Source organism: Paralichthys olivaceus, chromosome 11 (assembly GCF_024713975.1).
Source record: "Paralichthys olivaceus isolate ysfri-2021 chromosome 11, ASM2471397v2, whole genome shotgun sequence".
Lineage (NCBI taxonomy): Eukaryota > Metazoa > Chordata > Actinopteri > Pleuronectiformes > Paralichthyidae > Paralichthys > Paralichthys olivaceus.
The window spans coordinates 906,894-926,860 of record NC_091103.1 but is presented as its reverse complement, the minus strand read 5'-3'; the positions used below and the strand labels follow the sequence as shown (position 1 = coordinate 926,860).

The 19,967-nt window shown below is 44.8% G+C and overlaps 1 protein-coding gene and 1 long non-coding RNA gene across 5 annotated transcripts in view; one reads left to right on the top strand and one right to left on the bottom strand.

Moving 5' to 3' along the window:
* The window catches only part of LOC138412097 (uncharacterized), a 30,534-nt gene extending 25,045 nt beyond the window's left edge, over positions 1 to 5,489 (top strand). The window contains exon 4 of the long non-coding RNA XR_011244601.1: positions 4,747 to 5,489. This is a non-coding gene — a long non-coding RNA (uncharacterized lncRNA). The remainder of the gene's footprint in view (positions 1 to 4,746) is intronic.
* On the bottom strand, positions 3,725 to 19,197 carry LOC109641584 (nesprin-2). 4 transcript variants are annotated; one of them, XM_069534868.1, is made up of 12 exons: positions 18,948 to 19,197; positions 10,419 to 10,596; positions 10,033 to 10,183; positions 9,756 to 9,938; positions 9,491 to 9,625; positions 9,152 to 9,346; positions 8,729 to 8,852; positions 8,462 to 8,647; positions 8,135 to 8,223; positions 7,729 to 7,956; positions 5,593 to 5,648; positions 3,725 to 4,957 (listed from the first exon to the last, which is right to left on the bottom strand). In XM_069534868.1, the coding sequence occupies exons 2-12, from the start codon at positions 10,580 to 10,582 to the stop codon at positions 4,777 to 4,779; spliced, it is 1,692 nt and encodes a 563-aa protein (XP_069390969.1). In that variant the 5' UTR covers positions 10,583 to 10,596; positions 18,948 to 19,197; the 3' UTR covers positions 3,725 to 4,776. The 4 variants fall into 4 exon arrangements, with proteins under 4 accessions (XP_069390969.1, XP_069390970.1, XP_069390972.1 ...); XM_069534869.1 differs by having other exon boundaries at positions 8,462 to 8,605; positions 18,948 to 19,150; XM_069534871.1 differs by lacking the exon at positions 9,152 to 9,346 and having other exon boundaries at positions 18,948 to 19,153.
* Positions 19,198 to 19,967: the final 770 nt, after the last annotated feature.

Here is a 19,967-nt window from a genome sequence, read left to right as displayed (position 1 = left end):
AGACACACTCAGATTATCTGCAGTAGAAGGACACACACACACACACACACACAGCTCATTTAACCCGTGCACTCTGGTAGCAGCAGAGATGGAACCACAGAAGACAACCTGTGTGCTCGTACCACCGAACAGAATAACTCAGTTACATCTCAGTTAAATCAGAAGCATGTTTCTATCTGACATCAGTTCACTTAATATTTCACTCTAACCTCTGTGTACGCTTTAAACCTGATTAACCCCGGCAGCCGACGCGGAACGCTCGCTGGCTGCTGCTGGATCTAAATTGAATCAATGCAATGATGCGGTTCAGAGCTGATTCTCTTCTTCACGTCTGTTCGCAGAAAGTGATTTTTGTATTGTGATGAACTCGAGTCTTTAACGAGACGTTCGGCTCTCGTGTCCAGACGCCGCAGTCTGAGCAGCGAGCGGGCCGGACGTGTCAATGTGCTTCTTGTGTGAAACAGATGCAGCTGATGTTTCCGTTCTTCAGTCACAGAAATGTCTGAGATTCCTCAGCAGCTGGAATCTGCGTCTCCTCCGTCCTCTGTGGTTTGTCTCTTCGTCTCTGTTGATCCACAGATCAGGTCTGAGTGTTGGTGTCACCGTCACCAGAGAACCACCTCCACCCACCGTCTGCTAACTGCTAACGTTAGCCGAGCCATCGTGCTAACTGGCGTCTGGAGGAGAGTCGCTCAGCTCTCGTTGTTTCAGATCATGAAGCGAGTTTATTCGTTTTCTGAAGTTTCCACCTGGTTCACACTGAAAACTCTTTTGGACACTTTGGACCAATCACAGGACGTAGAGACACATTAAACCATAGAAGAAGAAGAAGAGGAAGCAGCTGCAGTCTTTACCTCCTACAGTACTGTAGTAGTGTAGTACTGTAGTAGTGTAGTATTGTAGAGTACTGTAGTACCGTAGTACTGTAGAGTACTGCGACTGAAGGTGCGGAGAGGAAACGTCTCAGTGAGGAAACGTCTCAGTGAGGAAACGTCTCAGTGAGGAAACGTCTCGAAGAGGAAACGTCTCAGAGAGGAAACGTCTCAGAGAGGAAACGTCTCAGAGAGGAAACGTCTCAGTGAGGAAACGTCTCAGAGAGGAAACGTCTCAGTGAGGAAACGTCTCAGAGAGGAAACGTCTCAGAGAGGAAACGTCTCAGTGAGGAAACGTCTCAGAGAGGAAACGTCTCAGAGAGGAAACGTCTCAGTGAGGAAACGTCTCAGAGAGGAAACGTCTCAGAGAGGAAACGTCTCAGAGAGGAAACGTCTCAGAGAGGAAACGTCTCAGTGAGGAAACGTCTCAGAGAGGAAACGTCTCAGTGAGGAAACGTCTCAGAGAGGAAACGTCTCAGTGAGGAAACGTCTCAGAGAGGAAACGTCTCAGAGAGGAAACGTCTCAGAGAGGAAACGTCTCAGAGAGGAAACGTCTCATGGTTCTGACGTCGACATGAGTTCGTTCCACAGTTTGTTGAAACGTTTCTTCTTCTCTCATGAGCGACTCTGTGTTGAGGAAGTGTTTCATGTTGACAGGAAACACAGAGACAGGAAGTAGCAGTGAACTGAACGTCAGGTTCAGAGTCGACATCTTCACGACCTCGTCAGCTTGTGATCTCAAATCCACCAGAAGAAGATTCATTCCAAACTTCCAGTTCTGCGTCTGTGCTGCACGAGGTTAAAAGTCCACTCTCAGATTCCTCAGCTAACATGAAATGATTCGCCCTCTAACTCAATTTGAGGCGTTTTCTCGTTTGTGGGAAACAATCGCTTCCATTCATCCGCCTGGTGACCCCCCCCCCCCCACACACACACACACACACACACACACACAACATCCATATGAAACAATGCACAGATTTCAAAGTGGAATCCAGCAGATAGAGGCGGAGCCACACAAACAGGAAGCGTGAGAACAGATAACGAGGTTTCTGTAAACGAGGAAAAATGCAGCTCCGACAAAACAACATGAATTTAACTCCTGAAAGTTTTTAAGATTAAAGAAGATGAATACGTTCACTGGATGTTTCACTTGCTCGGTTCAGTTGCTCGGTGTTTTTTTTTTTTGTTGCTGGTGATTTTTAAAATTCATGAAAACTTTAAAATATATTTGAATAAAAAACAAATATTTCCAAGAAGAACTTTACACACGTGTGTTCACGTTTCACATGTGTCACATGTTAGATTTACAGCTTTAAGTTCAAATGTTCTGTCCAAGTGCTTCCTGTTAGTTTCTCACACACACTCACTCACACTTACACACACTCACAGACACACTCACTTACACTCACTCACACACTCAGTTCATTTCTTACACACTAACATTGACCCTCCTCTTCCTCACGTTGAATCTTTTCCTGCTGATTTAATATTTTGTCCGTTTTAGTTCCAGTCTCTAACTTCCTGTCCGAGCTGCTCGTTTCATTTCCTGTGGCCTCGATTACTGATGATGAACTTTTTACTGGACCGACGAAGCAGCTGTTAAACAAACTCTGGCTTTATTAAGTCAAACCTAAGCACGTCGCTGTCGTTCTGGCTCCTCTATGAAATCTATGAATAGAGCGATTAGATCATCGAGCAAACGTCTCCTCACTAAACCCAGAATAAATTCTAAATCAGCTTATGTTGCCTTCAGTCGTTACGGTCCCTCTGTGGATCTCTGCGACACATGAGCTGGAGTCTGCTCATCTTCTAGAATCCTCTCTGTTCGTGAGGTTAAAAGAATTTAACTGTTGTATTATTATATTATTATTCTCTTCATGACAACAATCGTTCATTTTCTCAGTTTTGATCGTCGAACCTTCTAATGTGCTTTTGTCACATTTTTCTTTGCTTTTTATCTTGAAGCAAGTCGACGCCTGTTGTGTGAAAAGTGCCCACATGTGTAATACCCCCCCCCACCACCACCACACACACACACACACACCTGCTGACACTGAGAACAACACACTGTGAACTCACATGTTAACACACGTCACACATGTAATATTATTTAAATTCAACAGCTAATGATCCGTCCTGTCACACTGGATATTATCTTTATTCATATTTCTATATTTCCTTCTGTTAATGTTTACTTATTTATTACTTTTACTAAAGTCTGTTTTTTTATTGTCGCTGCGACACAGAACATTTATCAACCTGAAAAAAATCACATCTTATGTTTAAACGTAGATTTTAATTCAAGTTCACATTTAAAAACACACTGATTCTGTCAGTTCCTGATTTAAAATCAAACTTGAAAGTTTTACTTAAATCAAGTGTTTGTGCAGCTGTTTGTATTTACACGTTTAACAATTGAAAACTTCTAATGTTAAACACACACACACACACACACACACACACACACACACAGCTTGCACTGTTAATCCCTCTTCAAGTGTATTAGCAGTGTCACTGATCGCAGTGACTCGGCGTTCTACAGACACGTGAGCGCAGCACGAGATGCAGAAGTGAAATCTGCTGTAAACTAAAAAACTATAAAACATTCATGACATAATGACATGACACTTTTTAAATGTTTAATTCTACATATCTGGAGTGAAATGTGATGATTTGACTCAAAGGAGACAAATATTAAATTCTAGTGGAGCTCAAGGAAAATAAATAAAACAGATTCAAAGTTGTGCAGAAAATAAAAAATGCTTTTGTAAAACAAATGAGACGATGACGAGTTATTATCTGTCGATGAGTCTACTCAGGGAAGTGAGAAATAAATTCTGTCACATTCAAAAAGTTCCATTTATTTTATTATTTCTCTTCAGACATATGTAGAAAAACAAACATTTGCAGTTGATTTGTGGGTTTGAATTATAAATCAAGAAAATAACTTCCAACTAAAAAAAGAAGAAATGGCAGCTGATGATTTGTCAAAATGTTGAAGCTTTGAAACAAACATCTTCATCATCGTCCCGAGAGAATCTGATGACGGAAGAGTCAGCGGGTTAACACAGGAAACAGCTGGAATCCTCACGTGGCTTAAACCAAACACAAAGTTCGAGATGCAGCGAGTTAATGATTCCGTCATCGATCCAGAGCGTTGACCCGTTTATTTAACAACTTCACTGTGGACGAGAGTCGTTCAGAAACTGGCACAAAACATTTTTCTTTTCCTGCTTCAGGTCGGAGCGATGGAACGTTGATGGAAACGTAGAATTAAATGACATAGATCAGTTCTAATCTTCCTTTTATCAAATCCAGGAAAAAAATAACTCAACAACCAGCAACTTATTTAACACGACAATATAAAGTTCACACACACACACACACACACACACACACACACACACACACACACACACACACACACACACACACACACACACACACACACACACACACACACACACACACACGATAATAACAGGAAGTGGACGGATGATTTAGAAAAGGCGGAGCTGTGATGTTGGATGTGTTTGATTTTTTTGGTTCAGGACAAAACATAAACATAAACTTCAATATTTTCTCTGTGAGTAATTTAGAGAACTGAATATAAAACTTGGTACGAAATATTTTTAATGAATTATAAATACGAGTGTGATGTGACGAAGCAGTTCAACAGAAATATTCAACATTCGGACGTGGAGGCAAATAAACTTCGAAAAGAGTTTAGTTTTAAGTATTCGCTCGAGACATGGACGACATGAAGAAAAGAAGCCAACAGCCTCATGAACTCCACCTCCTCCATGTTAGCAGATGGGACATGGAGTAGACATTAAGTAAATGTTTGTAAATCTGGTTTCTGTCGTTTCAGGTCGTTCTGCTCTCAGGCTGTGGGCGGTGTTCAGGTGGGTGGCGGCCCGTTGACGTATCTCAGCGCCACGTGGAAGCTGCGGCGCATCCTGTCGCTACGGTGGCACGGCGAATCCTGGACGACCCAGGTGAGACAGGCCAGCAGGGCCAGAGCTGCAGCCAGGAGGAGGAAGAGGAGGGTCGGGGAGGAGGAGGCACCGCTGGACGTCACTCTGTGGAGGAGGAGGAGGAGAAGGAGGAGAAGGAGGAGAAGGAGGAGGTGAGCGTGTTAGCAGCTGTGAGGATTCAGGGATCTGAAGGTTTTGAACAGTTCCGTCCTAAATGTGGACGTTGCTCAGGAAGCAGGACAGAAAACCAGATTGAACTGGATGTTCGTGGCTGTTGATCCTGATTCTTTACGTGACAACAAAACAGAAACACCATTTACCACCTGCAGGACAACCAGTGAGAGAAGGAGCAGCACAGAGACAGAAAGAAAAGTCGAATAAACGAGTAGAGACCTGAATAAAAATCACCTCGTCGATTTGTAGAATTTGTTTTCAGAAACAGTTAAAAGTAATGTTGTCATTCGGTTCCTGGGGAAATGAATCCCTCGTTTCCTCTGAAGGTGTCGACTCTTCACTATTTCTAAAATTCGGACTTTGTTCGAAGGGATTTTGATGCTGGACCAGATTAAATAAACGACTTCTCTAGATACAGATGATATTTAACACCACTTTAAATAAAAACTATTCTGGAATCTTTCATCCGACTTCGAACCGGACCTTCTTGGTTTTTCTCTTCACGACTCTTCTCTGATTTCAAATGTCTCCTCGTCCGTCATCGCTTGTGTCTGAGTGTTTCTCACCTTTGTTTGGAGGAGTTCTGCTCAGCTTCTTCACAACAGGACGATTCTTCTTCAGCCTGAACAACAGAGAGCCGTTAGTTGACCCTCAGCCTTCAGAATGAATCAGTTGAGAGTTTAGCATCAGTTACACGACTTCTTAATGACTTCTCATTGACTCATTAACTATTGTAGTTCACTCACCTCGTTAAGCTAATAACATGATGCTCATATTAAAACCTGATGACCAGCTCTGGATCTTAATAACCTGAAAAACTGTGTGAAGTTGTTTTCAATGATTTTTGACTTAATGATGAATTGATTAATTTATTTGTAGTTTAATAACTCATTATTAAGATTAAGATCTTAATAATTAAGATTAAGATCCTATTATTATTATTATCATTATTGAAACCATGCTAGAGACTTTGTCTCTGTCGAAGAATTTACTTTTAGCAAAAACTGATGAATGGTTCATTCAAACTGAAAGACGTTTTTTTTATTAACGTTTGAAATCGATATTCAGTCGTTTCTGATCTACGTTTATAAAATCTGTTCTCAAATCTTCATCTTGCTTCAGCTGCAGAATGTGATGTGACGTTCCACAGCAACAAACAGCTTCAATCACGTGATGAAGGTTCTCATCAACGTGACGTCAGACTCGACCTTGAACAATTCTTATCCCAACTTCTCTTCATCTCCACTTCCTGTACGTTATCTGAACTTGATGTCAGTGACACAGAGGAAAGATGGAGTGAGGAAGAAGAGAGGAGAGGAGGAAGAAGAGAAGAGGGGGAAGAAGAGAAGAGAGGGGGAGAAGAGAGGAGAGGAGCAAGAAGAGGAGAGGAGGAAGAAGAGAAGAGGAAGAAGAGAGGACGGGAAAGAAGAGGAGAGGGGGAAGAAAAGAAAGAGGGGGAGAAGAGAAGAGAGGAGATAGAAGACAGGACAGGGGAAAGAAGAGAGGAGAGGGAAACAAGAGAGGAGAGGAGGAAGTGGGCTTCGTGTTTCACTCCTGTTTTTATGGCGACAGTTAAAGTGCAGCCAGAGCTCGACACAAATCAAGACTTTATGGATTCATTCGGTGGCAGCGGACGAGATGGAGGGAGGACGAGAATAAACAGAGAACAAACAGACAATCTCTCCGGTAACGAGAGAGAGGAAGTGAAGACCGATGAATCTAATCCAGAGAGAAACTCGGAGAAGAGTCAGAAATCCATCTTTACTCAAGTGTGAGCCAACGTTTAGTTTGACTCCACCCACCGAGCTCACCACGTGAAAAACACGTAAATATGCTATAGCGTTATCAGGAAAAGTTCAAGCTCCGCCTCTGATTCCGTGTCACCCTCCAAACATGATTGGCTGGAAGGATGTCATGTGACAAGAAATGTGTAGAAACTCACGTAAACACAGTCGTAGGATCCAAATGATCCATATTTGACTTCAGTGGTTATTGTAACTCCTGATTCTGTCGTGAGGACGTGATCACATTTTATGGAAAACGTTATCTGTAATAATGCAAACGTGCAGATGTGTAGTTGTGTTTCAAAGCGTTGACCTGATGGTGGCGCTGTCGGCTGCTGAGGAGAACATGAATGTTTAAAGTTCATTTCATCCAATGACTGTTCCTGTTGAATCATGAGCCTGTTAATATGATAAATATATTCAGCTTAAGCAGATGACGGAGGAAGACGGTTGACATCATTAGCGTTCACTGACGGTGAAGTCACAGATTCATGTCATTAGTGCAGCGAATAAAAATCTAATTGTGTTGTTAAATTGTTAAAGTCACATTCCTTATGTGCATGATGGGAAATTAAGTATTTAAGCAACAAGGAGCTGTTTCAGAGTCAAGATCAAATTAATTTAGTTACGACGACTCTGAACCTGATGCTCCGCTCGTCAGACTTTTTTTAATTATTTATATTCTTCCATTAAAAAAGAAAGTTGGTCCCCACAAGGTCAGCTCTTCATTCAGTGTGTGTGAGAAGAGCTGGAGCTCAAGCGGGCCGAGTTGAGTTTGAGCGGCAGGGTTTGAGTTTTACAAATAATTTGAACAAGCGCCTGCTGAAGAAGAAACATGGAGACACAAACACAGGGAAGCAAAATGTGTTTCTATCGTTGAATGAAAACCTCATGAAAGGTGCGTTCACTGACCCTCACCTCGTCAGTCTGCACAGCTTTGGAACAGGAAGTCCTTCTCTCTGGAGGGGTGGGGCTCTGAACTCCCAGCCACGCCCTCACTCGCCCGCCATCAAAGCTGACTGGATCGTTGTTCCGTTCATCGGGCGTCGAGGTCGCCCACTGGTCGTCGCTCAGCCGTGGCTCCTCCTCCTGGGTCGCTGCTGGCGAGAAGACAGCGGGGTGGGTGTGGTCCAGCCGTCCCAGACGCTGCACAGACAACAGAGGAGTTCACTTCTTTTACTTACTACTTTTCATTCTAATGTGTGTGTGTGTGTGTGGGTGTGTGTGGGTGTGTGTGTGTGTGTGTGTGTGTGTGTGTGTGTGTGTGTGTGTGTGTGTGTGTGTGTGTCTGTGTGTGTGTGTGTGCATGTGTGTGTGTGTTCACCAAGTCTTCTTCCTGGTTTGTGATGTCATTGCTGATGTCAGACTGACAGCTGCGCGAACTGAAGAAGCTCCACCTCTTCAGGACATCTCCTGCAGAACACACACACACACACACACACACACACACACACACACACACACACACACACACACACACACACACACACACACACACACGTAAACTAAACTAAGAAGGTGACGGTGGATAAACGATGTATGACGTGGACATGTGATGTGGACATGTGATGTGGACATGTGACAGTAAAACAGCAGCTAAACGTAGACAGTCGAACGTCTCCTCCCGACGTCAGAGACTAACCACCTCTACCTGTGCTGACACTGAAGTACGACGAGTCGCGGTCGTCACAGGAAACAGAGCGTCCGATATCAACGGAAGGGTCCCACTCCAGCCCCAGGTGCTCATGGTTAGGAGAGGGAGGAGGAGGAGGGTGGTGAACGGGGGAGGGCGGGTCTGAAGGGAAGGTCAGGGTGGGGTTAGCTGATTGGCCGATGACTGGAGAAGAGAAGGAAGATTTGATTTGATTCTTGATTGACAGATTTATGATTGAATTAAAATTTCTGACGTGTCTTTTACCTTTAGGATGGTTTGAAACCACAGGAGCGTCCAGGTGAGAGTTATCAGGAGCTCCCTCGTCCTCTAACAGAGACTCTGAAGGACAACCTGAGTCTGTGGCCAGAATCCATTCGTCCTCAAATACCTGCAGGAGGAGCAGGAGGAGGAGGAGGAGGAGGAGGAGGAGGACGAAGAGGAGGAGGAGGAGGAGGAGGACAAGGAGCAGGAGGAGGATGAGGAGGACAAGGAGCAGGAGGAGGACAAGGAGGACGAAGAGGAGGATGAGGAGGACGAGGAGGAAAATTCTGAATGTTGATTAATCAGTTATTTCCTGATTAATTGTTTTTGGATTAAATTAAAACTTAGTTTTTATTTTTCCTTCAATTGAACAAATTATGTTCACAGTGTGTGTGTGTGTGTGTGTGTGTGTGTGTGTGTGTGTACCAGTCTCATGCTAAGCAGTCGTGTGTGTGTCCGTGCGATGTTGTTGTAGACGTGGCTGCAGTGGCGCAGTAACTCCAGCAGGCGTCTCTCTATTTGCTGAGCGTCGGTCGGCTCGCTGCGTTGGATCAACACCTCGCCGCGCTGCAGGAGGGCGTTCACACGGCCCGAGTTCTCACACACACACTGCTGGAAGGACTGTGACCACACACACACACACACACACACACACATGCAGATTAAAAGAAAGGTAAATATGCAAAAGGTAAGAACTCTCTCTCTCTCTCTCTCGCTCTCTCTCTCTCTCTCTCTCTCTCTCTCTCTCTCTCTCTCTCTCTCTACCTGCAGCCGTCTCAGCTTCTCACAGGTGTTTCCTTTCAGATGATCGACCACAGTCAGACGGACGTCTAGGTTGGCCAACCACAGAGCAAGCTCCTCCCTCTCTGTCTCAAACCCCTCCCACTCTGAGATGAAGAGCTGAGAGAGCGAAAGCGAACGAGCGAGAGAGAGAGAGAGAGAGTGAGAGAGCATCCTTATGCCTGATTCAAAAACACGGTACAGATGTTATTAAGGACATTTCAGAGGAAACATCTGGAGGGACTCTGACCTTCAGCCGTGCTGTGACAGTCTCCAGTTTGGCGTTCACATCGTCCCATCGTTGTCCACACTCCCTCGCCGACGCCAGCAGCCGAGCCCGCATGGCGCCCTTGAACAGTCGAGTCAGCGTTCGATTCCTGTGGGTCAGACTGTCCAACTGGACGAGCTGAGATCCGGCCTCGCACCGCAGCCTCTGCACGCGAGAAGAAGAAGAGCTGTGACGTGGAAACGCTCAAAGTTGAGGACATTTTTTTAGTCTTTAAGATGACTTGTTACAAACGTTTCACCTCAAACGTCCTCAGATCTTCTTTGGCGGCGGAGTAGGTGACGGGGGCGAAGTTTGGGGAAGTGACGGCCTGTTCAGCCAATCGCAGCCAAGCGTCCAGGTGGGCGTGTTCCTTCATGAACTCGTGCCAGAGGATCCACCTCCTCTCCAACCTGAAAACAGAGTCAACGACAGAAGATATAAAACTGGAAACATGGAAATTATACATTTATAAGAATAAGAATTTATTTCATGACAAACGTAATGTCTTGTTTTCGCTCTTTTAAACATCCAAACAGCGTTTTCATCACAGAGCGTCGTTTTAAAGAAGACAGCTGACGTTGTTGACAGGTCGACTGTAAGAAACTCGATCAGAATGGATTTTGTGTTGTTGAACATTTTCTTCACCGTCCACAGCTCTGCACGTCTGCGTCTCGACTCCGGCCATCGGCCACTTCCTGTGCGTCGCCCAAACTCGTCTCCAGCAGGGACGAGGTGAAGAGAAACTCGGACAGATTCAGAGACGGCTCCATGTCGTCACCGTGGCGATCTGACTCCAGGTCTCCTGACATCACGTCAACTCGACCTGTGGAGAGACGGCGTGCAGACGATAAGTTCAACTCAAACTTGAAGTCTCTCATTTCTGTCACTAAACTTTTCTCTTCTTTCTCCTTTTTTTTGTTGCAGTTCTGAAGAAACTGTGATTCTCTGAAGCACAAACACACACTTCCTGTTCTGCCCAACAACACGTTACATCACTCACGTACAGAACGTATGGACGGACAGAGAGACGGAGATAAAGACACAGGTGAACATCTGTTCAACATGTGGATGGACACACACACACACACTCTCACTCACACACACACACACACACACACACGTTTCAGTGAGCTGCAAGTCTGAATGGAGCCTCATTATGTAGATTTACCGGAGAGAGAGAGAGAGAGAGAAAGAGAGGGAGAGAGAGAGAGAGCATCTTTATCTGTTGATGAGTCACCAGCTGCAGCACACACTCACTCACACACTCTCTCACACTTTCACTCACACACACACACACTCACTCACACACTCTCTCACACACACACTCACACACACTCACTCACAAACTCTCACACACACACACACACTCTCTCTCACTCACACTCTCTCACACACACACTCACACACACTCACTCACAAACTCTCACACACACACACACACACACACACACACACACAGTTTTCGCTCTCGACTCTGAATCTGATCGTCAAGAAAACAGCATCGGTGCTGAGCTGAATCTCCAGTGAGGTCAGAGGTCAGAGGTCACTGGAGGAAATTAAAGAGTTTCATGAAGCGGGGGTGGGGTTACATTTCGAAAAAATAACTTATCAATCGATCGATCAAGTTTAATATTCTCATAGAGTTTAATGTTGTGACGACGTCCTGCAGCTTCACTTTCCTTCAGACACCGTCACAACACAACAGGGACACACAACATCTGGGCCTCTGACAGAGATCATGGTGGCGACAAGTGACGAGACCAAAAAGACCAATGACTACAATTTGAAGTTAAGGTGTCAGCTAACGGAGAACATGTTCATAAACTTTACATCCAACTGCAGCTCTGTTGCTCGGCAACAGCAATAAGGGTGTGTCCTCCGCAGACCAGAGCGTCTCGTTCCAGGGGTATTGTTAAAGACGCCCTCTAGTGGCCAAATTATGATTCTGAGGCATGAACTGTAAACAAAGATGAACGACATGACAGCTCCCAAAAATGATCTGACTCGCCCCCTGGTGGCTGTGGTAAACCCTCCTCCATGTTAGCAGACTTGGACATGTCAGAGATGGTTTCTGTCATTCGATTTGGTGTTTCAGCCATATCCGAGATATTTTGGCTTCATTTTGTTTGTTGGGAGAATCGTTCGTCTTTTTATTCGTTCTTTTTTCAGTCTTGTCGACCGTCAGGAGATGATGAGAGGAGTTTCAAGGTAACTGGAAGTCGAGGGCAGCGTCGTCCTTATCACATCCTCCGGCATAGTTTGAGTTCAATTGAACAAATTAAAAGATAATCTAGTTTCAGAACCTTTATCTCAAACATCTGAAGCTGCTTTTTCTCTTTACAACATTTAAGGTCAGAAATAGTTTTCCGTCGTGTCCTGATTTTTGAAGCTACTTTGAATAAATCGTTTCCAATTATTTATCCTCGTCGCTGAAATTCTCTTGATTTTTTTTAACGTGGCTGTTCAGGCTGCAGGAGGAAGTGAGACAGATCAGCGTGAGGGAACCAGGGGAAGCAGCTCATCTCCAGTATTAAGACCCGTCCCTGCTGAGACGAGGAGGATTTCACCTTCATCACTTTAAACTGAGGAGAGAAGAGGAAGAGGAGTCGGGTTATTAAGATTTTAAAAAGGCTTTGTTGGACCTGGTAGTGATACTGAGCTGAGGAAGGAGATTAAGAAGTGAAGACTCCGAGGACTCGACTTTGACTCGTTTATATGAAGTCTTCGGCCTGAGACACCAAACCAACGGTGAAACAGCAGTGGGACGAGGGGCGGAGCTTCTTTTGGAAGCAGCGTTGTGTAATTAGGCCTGAGACGTGTCACACATGCACATTACCGGACAACATGAATGCAAAAGTGACAACACAACCGCAAAATACACACAATTGAAACACAATCACAACAAATGAGAGTGGTGACAGATTTTAAAACAGTCTGGTCGTCTACTTGAGCTGGTGACGTACAGGTGCCTGAGGCGTCCGAAAGAAAGATCGCACCTGTAGCGCAACAGAGGTACGAACATGTTAATGTGGCTGTGACCTCAGCATATGTGCGTGTCTGTGTGTGTGTCTGTGTGTGTCTGTGTGTGTGTGTAGAGAAAATCACGGAGGGTCAGTGAGTGCAGTTTTGGAAACGCTGGAGCGCAGCGGTGAAATGCATCAAACCCTGAAGTTTCATCGTCAAGCTAAAGAGACGGATGACTCCGATTAGAGCGGCTGCTTTAGAGTGAAAGTGATATTCTGCTGAGGAGGTGATAAAGGTGAGAGGAAGTTAAGACTATTAGAGCCAAGACTGATTAAAAAAGCGTCTGAGACAAAGTTAATCATTCCCTCTGCTCCACACACACACACACACACACACACACTTTTAACATCTGCATCATACACATGTTTACATAATGAATAATATTCATTTAAGAAAATATTTCATTTCCTGCTGAGTTCTTACAGAATTCTTAATGAAACTCTCTTCTCCTCCACCTTTTGTCTGTCTTTGTCCACACAACTTATTTTCTTCCTTTTGTCCTCCTCCTCCTCCTCCTCCTCCTCCTCCTCCTCCTCCCTGCCCCCAGAGTCACTCTATTGTCTTCTGTGGACAAAAGGAGGCAAGCAGGGAACAAAAGGCCTTTCTGTCCTCCTCAGAGAGAGAGAGACGGACAGAGCGATAGTAACGTGCGGGAGAAAGAGAGACACCTGATTTCCACTAAAACTGTGGAGGGACGCAAAAGGAGACAGTGAGAATATGTGGAAGGAGGATGGTTTACAAATCATCCCAAAAGTAAGATTGACGTGAGGGAGGAGAGAGAAAATACTCACATGAATTATATCGATCGGGTGTAAAATCTATTTTCACTTTTACAAACAAATCCTTTAAAAAAGGTCAAAATCTAAACGTACTCTTTGTCCAGGACGTTTGTTTTCTGTGAGTCATTGATCTGATCTTCTTGGTTCGACTGAGAAGGAACTTTAAAATGTTCTGATTTAGATCACAAGGCTCCTCACGTCTGTTCTTCACCCTCAACAAGAGTAAAACTACCAAAGAAACTTTATTAACAGTAGAAACAAGAGAAACCTCAGAGAGAGATGATTCCTCTAACAGGACGGAGACAAACCGACCGAGTCCGTCATCAGAACAACTAAACGAAAACTCATCATCTCACTTCAAACAATGAATGAGGCCAGGATGCATCGACTTAAAAAACGTATAAAACTGTTAAGAACTAAGTTTGTTTTCGAGAGAAGAGGATAAACCTTCGTCACCTTCTAAACCATCATAATTACATTTACCCTGCGGGGGGGGGGGGGGGGGTTTGAATCCAGCTGTTTAACTGGAAAGACACAACGAGATGTCGCTTCTCAAACTGTGTCCTTAAAATACCAAACACACACTTCAGGTGTTTAAATGACTCCAACAGCGTAAACAGGGATTTATCAAACATCATTTGGTTTCAGGCACGACGGGAGTTTGAATTTTCTAAACGTGTCAGAGGAGCCGCTCTTTTTTTTTTTTTACAGTGCGGATCTTAATCTCATGACCCAGATATGTAAATGTGTCTCCGGAGATTTGAATGTTAAACGAGCTGAACTGGAAGTGACGTCACGAGATCCTGCACTTAAACTGAATCATAAGCTTTTATTTGATGAAATACATTAATGCTGTTTAAATTTCACATTTAATAACATGTTGGGTGGAACGTGGCTCATTACGCCACCTAGTGTTTCAAACTGTGAGTATGAGGCAGTAAAGACTCAGTTTGAATCCTCAGTAACTTCACACAGATCAAATATGGATGTTAGGGAACAGGAAACATAATGAAACTGATAAATAAGAATGAAAATAATAATATTACGACTTTAAATCTCCAACGTGGCTCTGAGACTTGTTCCTTACACGACAAATCAAATGAGAGCATGAATAAATTCTGTTTATTATGAATGGATGTAAGATCATTACTTCCTGTCGTGTCAGTGTCTGAACATCGTTCAGTGTTTTTATTAAACAATGTTTTTTAAGTGACTTTTAAAGGGACGTATTTTTCCTGTGTGAAGTCGCTGAGGGTGAATTCACTCAGGAACAAATAAAGATGAAAGATGTTGGTAAAAGCACCGAAAAGGAGAAAAGAATTATATGTTTCACTGAGGAGAAATATCACTTTAATCAGTTTTTCTTTTCTGTGAAACAAACAGACCTGAAGGGAAACGTGCAGCAGCTGAGACACAAAACCAGATCTCTGATTTTAATTTAGACCCAACAGCCGAGGAGCCAGAGACAGAAACACTGTTCTGGATCCATTAATGAACCTGGCTCAGTTTTACACAGGAAACCTGTTTTCTAAGAAGCCGACCTGGGTCATGAGAACAGGATCGTCTGGTCGGGCTCAGCTTCTGTTCTGCTCTGTTGTACAGTGAACTAGAAACTGGACTAAACCGAAGGCTCAGCCCGACTTGACCCTGCGGAGCGGCAGCTTAGCACTGCGTTAGCATTCTTTGGCTCTTCAGCGAGGCAACCAACGTTATGCTCCATTAAAAAAGACCCAGTCATCCATTCTAACTGTGGCAGCACAGGGTTACAGGAGGGTACAGGAGGGTACAAGAGGGTACAAGAGGGTACAGGAGGGTACAAGAGGGTACAGGAGGGTACAGGAAGATACAGGAGGGTCAGGAGGATCAGGAGGATACAGGAAGATCAGGAGGGTACAAGAGGGTCAGGAGGGTGAAAGAGGGTACAGGAGGGTCAGGAGGATCAGGAGGGTGAAAGAGGGTACAAGAGGGTCAGGAGGGTGAAAGAGGGTACAAGAGGGTCAGGAGGATCAGGAGGGTACAAGAGGGTCAGGAGGGTACAAGAGGGTACAGGAAGGTACAGGAAGATACAGGAGGGTACAAGAGGGTCAGGAGGGTACAAGAGGGTACAGGAGGATCAGGAGGGTACAGGAGGGTACAGGAGGGTACAGGAGGATCAGGAGGGTACAAGAGGGTTTTTTCTACAACACAATAAAATGTGATCAGGTGGCATACAGTTCTGAGGCTTTGTTTATTTCAAACTAAGATTTTTGAGACATGTTCTTCTTTAGCTCAGTTTGGCTCAGTTTGGCTTGGCCTGCTCAGTTTGGCTCGGCCTGGCCCTGCAGTGGAGGCAGGAAGACAGAGTGTGTGGATGTGCTGCTGGTAGCAGCAGCCACAAGCTGAAGGAAGCAGGCTGTTTAATGGTGTGATAACATTATGTGTTGTTATGGGCGTCAGAGGGGACATTAGCCTACAGATGTTAGCTAGCTGTGAGTCATGGCAGTGTGTCGCCTCCAGGGGGTGTGGTGGTGGTGTGTGTGTGTGTGTGTGTGTTTGTGTGGTGGTGTGTGTGTGTGTGTGTGTGTTTGTGTGGTGGTGTGTGTGTGTGTGTGTTTGTTTGGGGGGGTCTGATTCATAATGAAGCCCTGCAGCCTCAGCAACACATTAACACCCAGAAACCTTCTCATCATCTCTGAGTGCTGAGTTTCTACTCATCCGTCACTTTCTGTTTTTTATCCAGCAGATTCATCTCAGCGTCCTGTGTCAGAGTATCAGGGCCACATTGAAGAAACGTCTTAGAGTTTGAGAATAAAGTGGTTATAGAGTGAACTCATGAAATTATAAGAATTAAGTGATGATTTTAGTCTACGTGTCACGTTACATGTTGAATATGAGAAGATCTGTCTCCTGGGTTAAAATGAGGAATGTGCAGCATCTTGTGAAGTGAAACTGTGGATGGTCAAAATATCACAACTGTGACATTTCACAGTAATTCTCCAAATCTGACTTGTCTGTTGTCTTCACCATGACCCTGATACCTGAGACAAATCTGCTGGGAAACAGAAAACAGCAAACAAGTGGTGACTTGAATCAAAGTCTTAAAATTACAACTTCATTGTTGGAACATTGAGTTTCTTCTCATTCTGTCTTTTGCTCCAGGGTTCTGTCACGTTAACAAACAAACAGCTGATTATAAACCCGCAGGTTTACAACAGACACTGACCTAGTTTGAAGAATGTCAACTGAAACGTGATGTTCAAGATAATAATAGTTCATTGTCACCATCGGTCCAGGTGTGAACAGACTCACACTGCCCTCTACTGCTGCGTGACAGGTCCCGTTAAACACAACAGACTGCGTGAGGCGGTGGCTGCGTGAGGCTGCGTGAGGCTGCGTGAGGCTGCGTGAAGTTGCGTGAAGCTGCGTGAAGCTGTGTGAAGCTGTGTGAAGCTGTGTGAAGCTGCGTGAAGCTGCGTGAGGCTGCGTGAAGCTGCGTGAAGCTGTGTGAAGTTGCGTGAGGCTGCGTGAAGCTGCGTGAAGCTGCGTGAAGCTGTGTGAAGCTGTGCGAAGTTGCGTGAAGCTGTGTGAAGCTGTGTGAAGCTGTGTGAAGTTGCGTGAAGCTGTGTGAAGCTGTGTGAAGTTGCGTGAGGCTGTGTGAGGCTATCTGAGGCTGCGTGAAGCTGCAACACACTGATATGACACCTGACACAGTTTCAGTGTAAAAGCCGCAGGTGATTTGAGCTCAGTGACGCGTTCAGGTTTCAGTGAGACACGGACGTTCCACACAGCTGAGCTCATCCACAAACACACTCGTTACAAACAGAAATATTAAATAAAGACGTCATACAGTCGGACACTGCTGCTGATGGTTTATCGTTGTCGTCACAAAATGAAAACGTGTCACATCAACGTCAGATGGTTCATATTAGTTTAATTCCTCATGTGAATAAATAGAAAATATTCAGTTGGGTTTCTTTGCTTGTTGTTGCTTCTATTGAGCCACATCGGAGGTTTTGTTTTGTTCTCTCTCTCCTGTCGTCTGTTTCTTTCATTCAGCAGTGTGCAATGCATGATGGTAAATACTGCCCGCTTAGCGACCATCAGGTGTTTAGTCGTCACGTTGCATCTAGCGGAGTTGTTGATCACTGAGATTTGCTCCGATCAACAACTTGTATCACTCTTGACTTTCATCACACTGCTCATTGTTAACGTTGTTACTTTAAGGCTCCACCAGAGACCACGAGCTGACAGACATGTGAACGCACGCTGTTCGCCGTTTCTTCAGCTCAGGCGTGGCGGAGGATCAGCAGAGGATCAGTCTGCTGCCAAAACACGAATATTATTACACGTTTCCTGCAGTTCAACTGATCCATCACAACAACCAGTGACACCAACAGTCTTTGTCACCGTGTCTGTGTGATGAGACCTGAATAAGATCAGACTCAGAACAAACACTAATCAGAGTTTGTTACGTCTTCATCATATCATAACGTCCTGTTGTGACGTGGACATACGACAGTTAGCACCTGACACGTGATGACACGTGACCTGCGTCTACACGAGATTTAATTTGAAAGAAAACAATCAAAATGGTAAAAGCCACAGTTTCGCTCATTTTAAAGCGGCTGAGTCATAATCAGACTCTGAAACATGTAAACAGGACACTTGTGTTGAGAGGTAAGAACAGAAGAAACTGTGATTTGTGAGCTAAACGATTAAAATAATTGATTGAATGTGATGTAATATACTATGAACAACTTTAACATCACAATGTGTTGTTATGAAGGAGGTCAGAGGTCAGAGGAAGTGTCCGTGTGAATATCGTCCCTAACTCTTGAGTTTTACAAATCATAGAAAGAGACAAACTTTACTTTTAACTGCAACGGATACCTGCTGGATACCTGTCACCGTAACCATGGAGACAGATCACACACACACACACACACACACACACACACACACACACACACACACACACACACACACCTGTAAAGCCAGCCTCTGTATCCTGAGGGCACAGAGGACACCGGATACACTGACAGGCCTGTGTATCTATGAATGACTGCCCCCCCCCCCCCTCTCTCTCTCACACGTACTCACTCACACACACACACACACACACACTCACACTCACACACACACACACACACCTAAGTGTTATTCAGTAAACAGCTGCAGGTCCCCACAACATGAGTAAAACCACACACACAAACACACAAACCGGTTCCTGACGTGCACACGGTGTAAACCATCACCGTCACACACACACACTCACATTAACTCCCATGTGCACTTCAAAACAACACACAACACGGACACACAAGCCGGAAGTCAGACTGCAGGTAAACAGTATGGTGGAGGTGCGTGAGCGCGTGCGTGATGAGATACTGACGTGCAGGTGGAGGAGCTCATCATCCAGGAAGAGAACAAACACAAGGGAAGCACAGGAAAAAGTCCCGGATGTTGGAGAGGCATCGACACATCGACCACTTCCGGTGTCTCAGGTGAGTTCGATCAGCTGATCATAGCTGAGGTGTAAAAATAAAGAGAGAGCAGGAGAAGAAACGAGCAGGAGCAGGAGGAGGAACAGTGAGTGACGAGCAGTAACACGAGCTACCTGCTGCAGGTAGCTCCCAGGCCCCGCCCCCTCCCAGCCCCACACACCTGCGTCCCATTTCTGTCTCAGACACGCCTCCTCCGCTGGGTCCCTGTTCCCCTCCTCTCTCAGATCCACCTGTACAACATGTTTATTCCACTCACGTGTTTAGTTTCATTTACTCCTGGAGTGTAACGGTCACATGATCTGAGTGCGTCCCCATGTGTCCCAGTACAGGACCTGGAGGAGGACAGCTGGGTTTGAAATGGAATGCGGCCCTGCTTATCAACCCATAAACACTGTCATCCATAACAGTGCATGTAGATTAATATTTAATATTAAAACAGGTGACTGTATTAATATTAATTATTGACTATTCACACAGTTCAGACTTCAGACATGTAGCACATGTGACAGTGACTTCGTGTCCGTGTTTGTAAACGAGGCCTGCTGCTGTAGGACAGTTATGTGAGCATCGTATTTCAAAAATGTTTAACAGGAAATGACATAAGCTGCTGGACGTTCTGCCGAGACAATGTGTCGCATTCACGGCAACGAGCGAGGAGGGAATCTAACGCTGAACACAGGGTGATCGTTCATCAGTTCATCACGTCCACAAACGGCTTCTGTGAAATATTAAAACCCACTGAAGTCACTCATGTAATAATCCAGATTAAAGTCGGTGAGAATGTTTCAGCATTATAAGAGCCGTTTGAATTGTCAGGATGAAAAGGACAGGAGCTTCAATGCTTCCTAACTTATCTCCTTCAGCAGAGGAAACACCGGACCGTCCTTTATGAAAGGAAAGAAGGAAGC

Coding starts and splice junctions, on each gene's coding strand:
- LOC109641584 (XM_069534868.1), bottom strand. CDS start 10,582: ATGTCAGGAGACCTGGAGTCAGATCGCCACGGTGACGACATGGAGCCG. Junction 9,939..10,032: donor AAGATCTGAGGACGTTTGAG/GTGAAACGTTTG, acceptor TCTCGCGTGCAG/AGGCTGCGGTGCGAGGCCGG. Junction 8,648..8,728: donor GGTTTCAAACCATCCTAAAG/GTAAAAGACACG, acceptor TCTCTTCTCCAG/TCATCGGCCAATCAGCTAAC.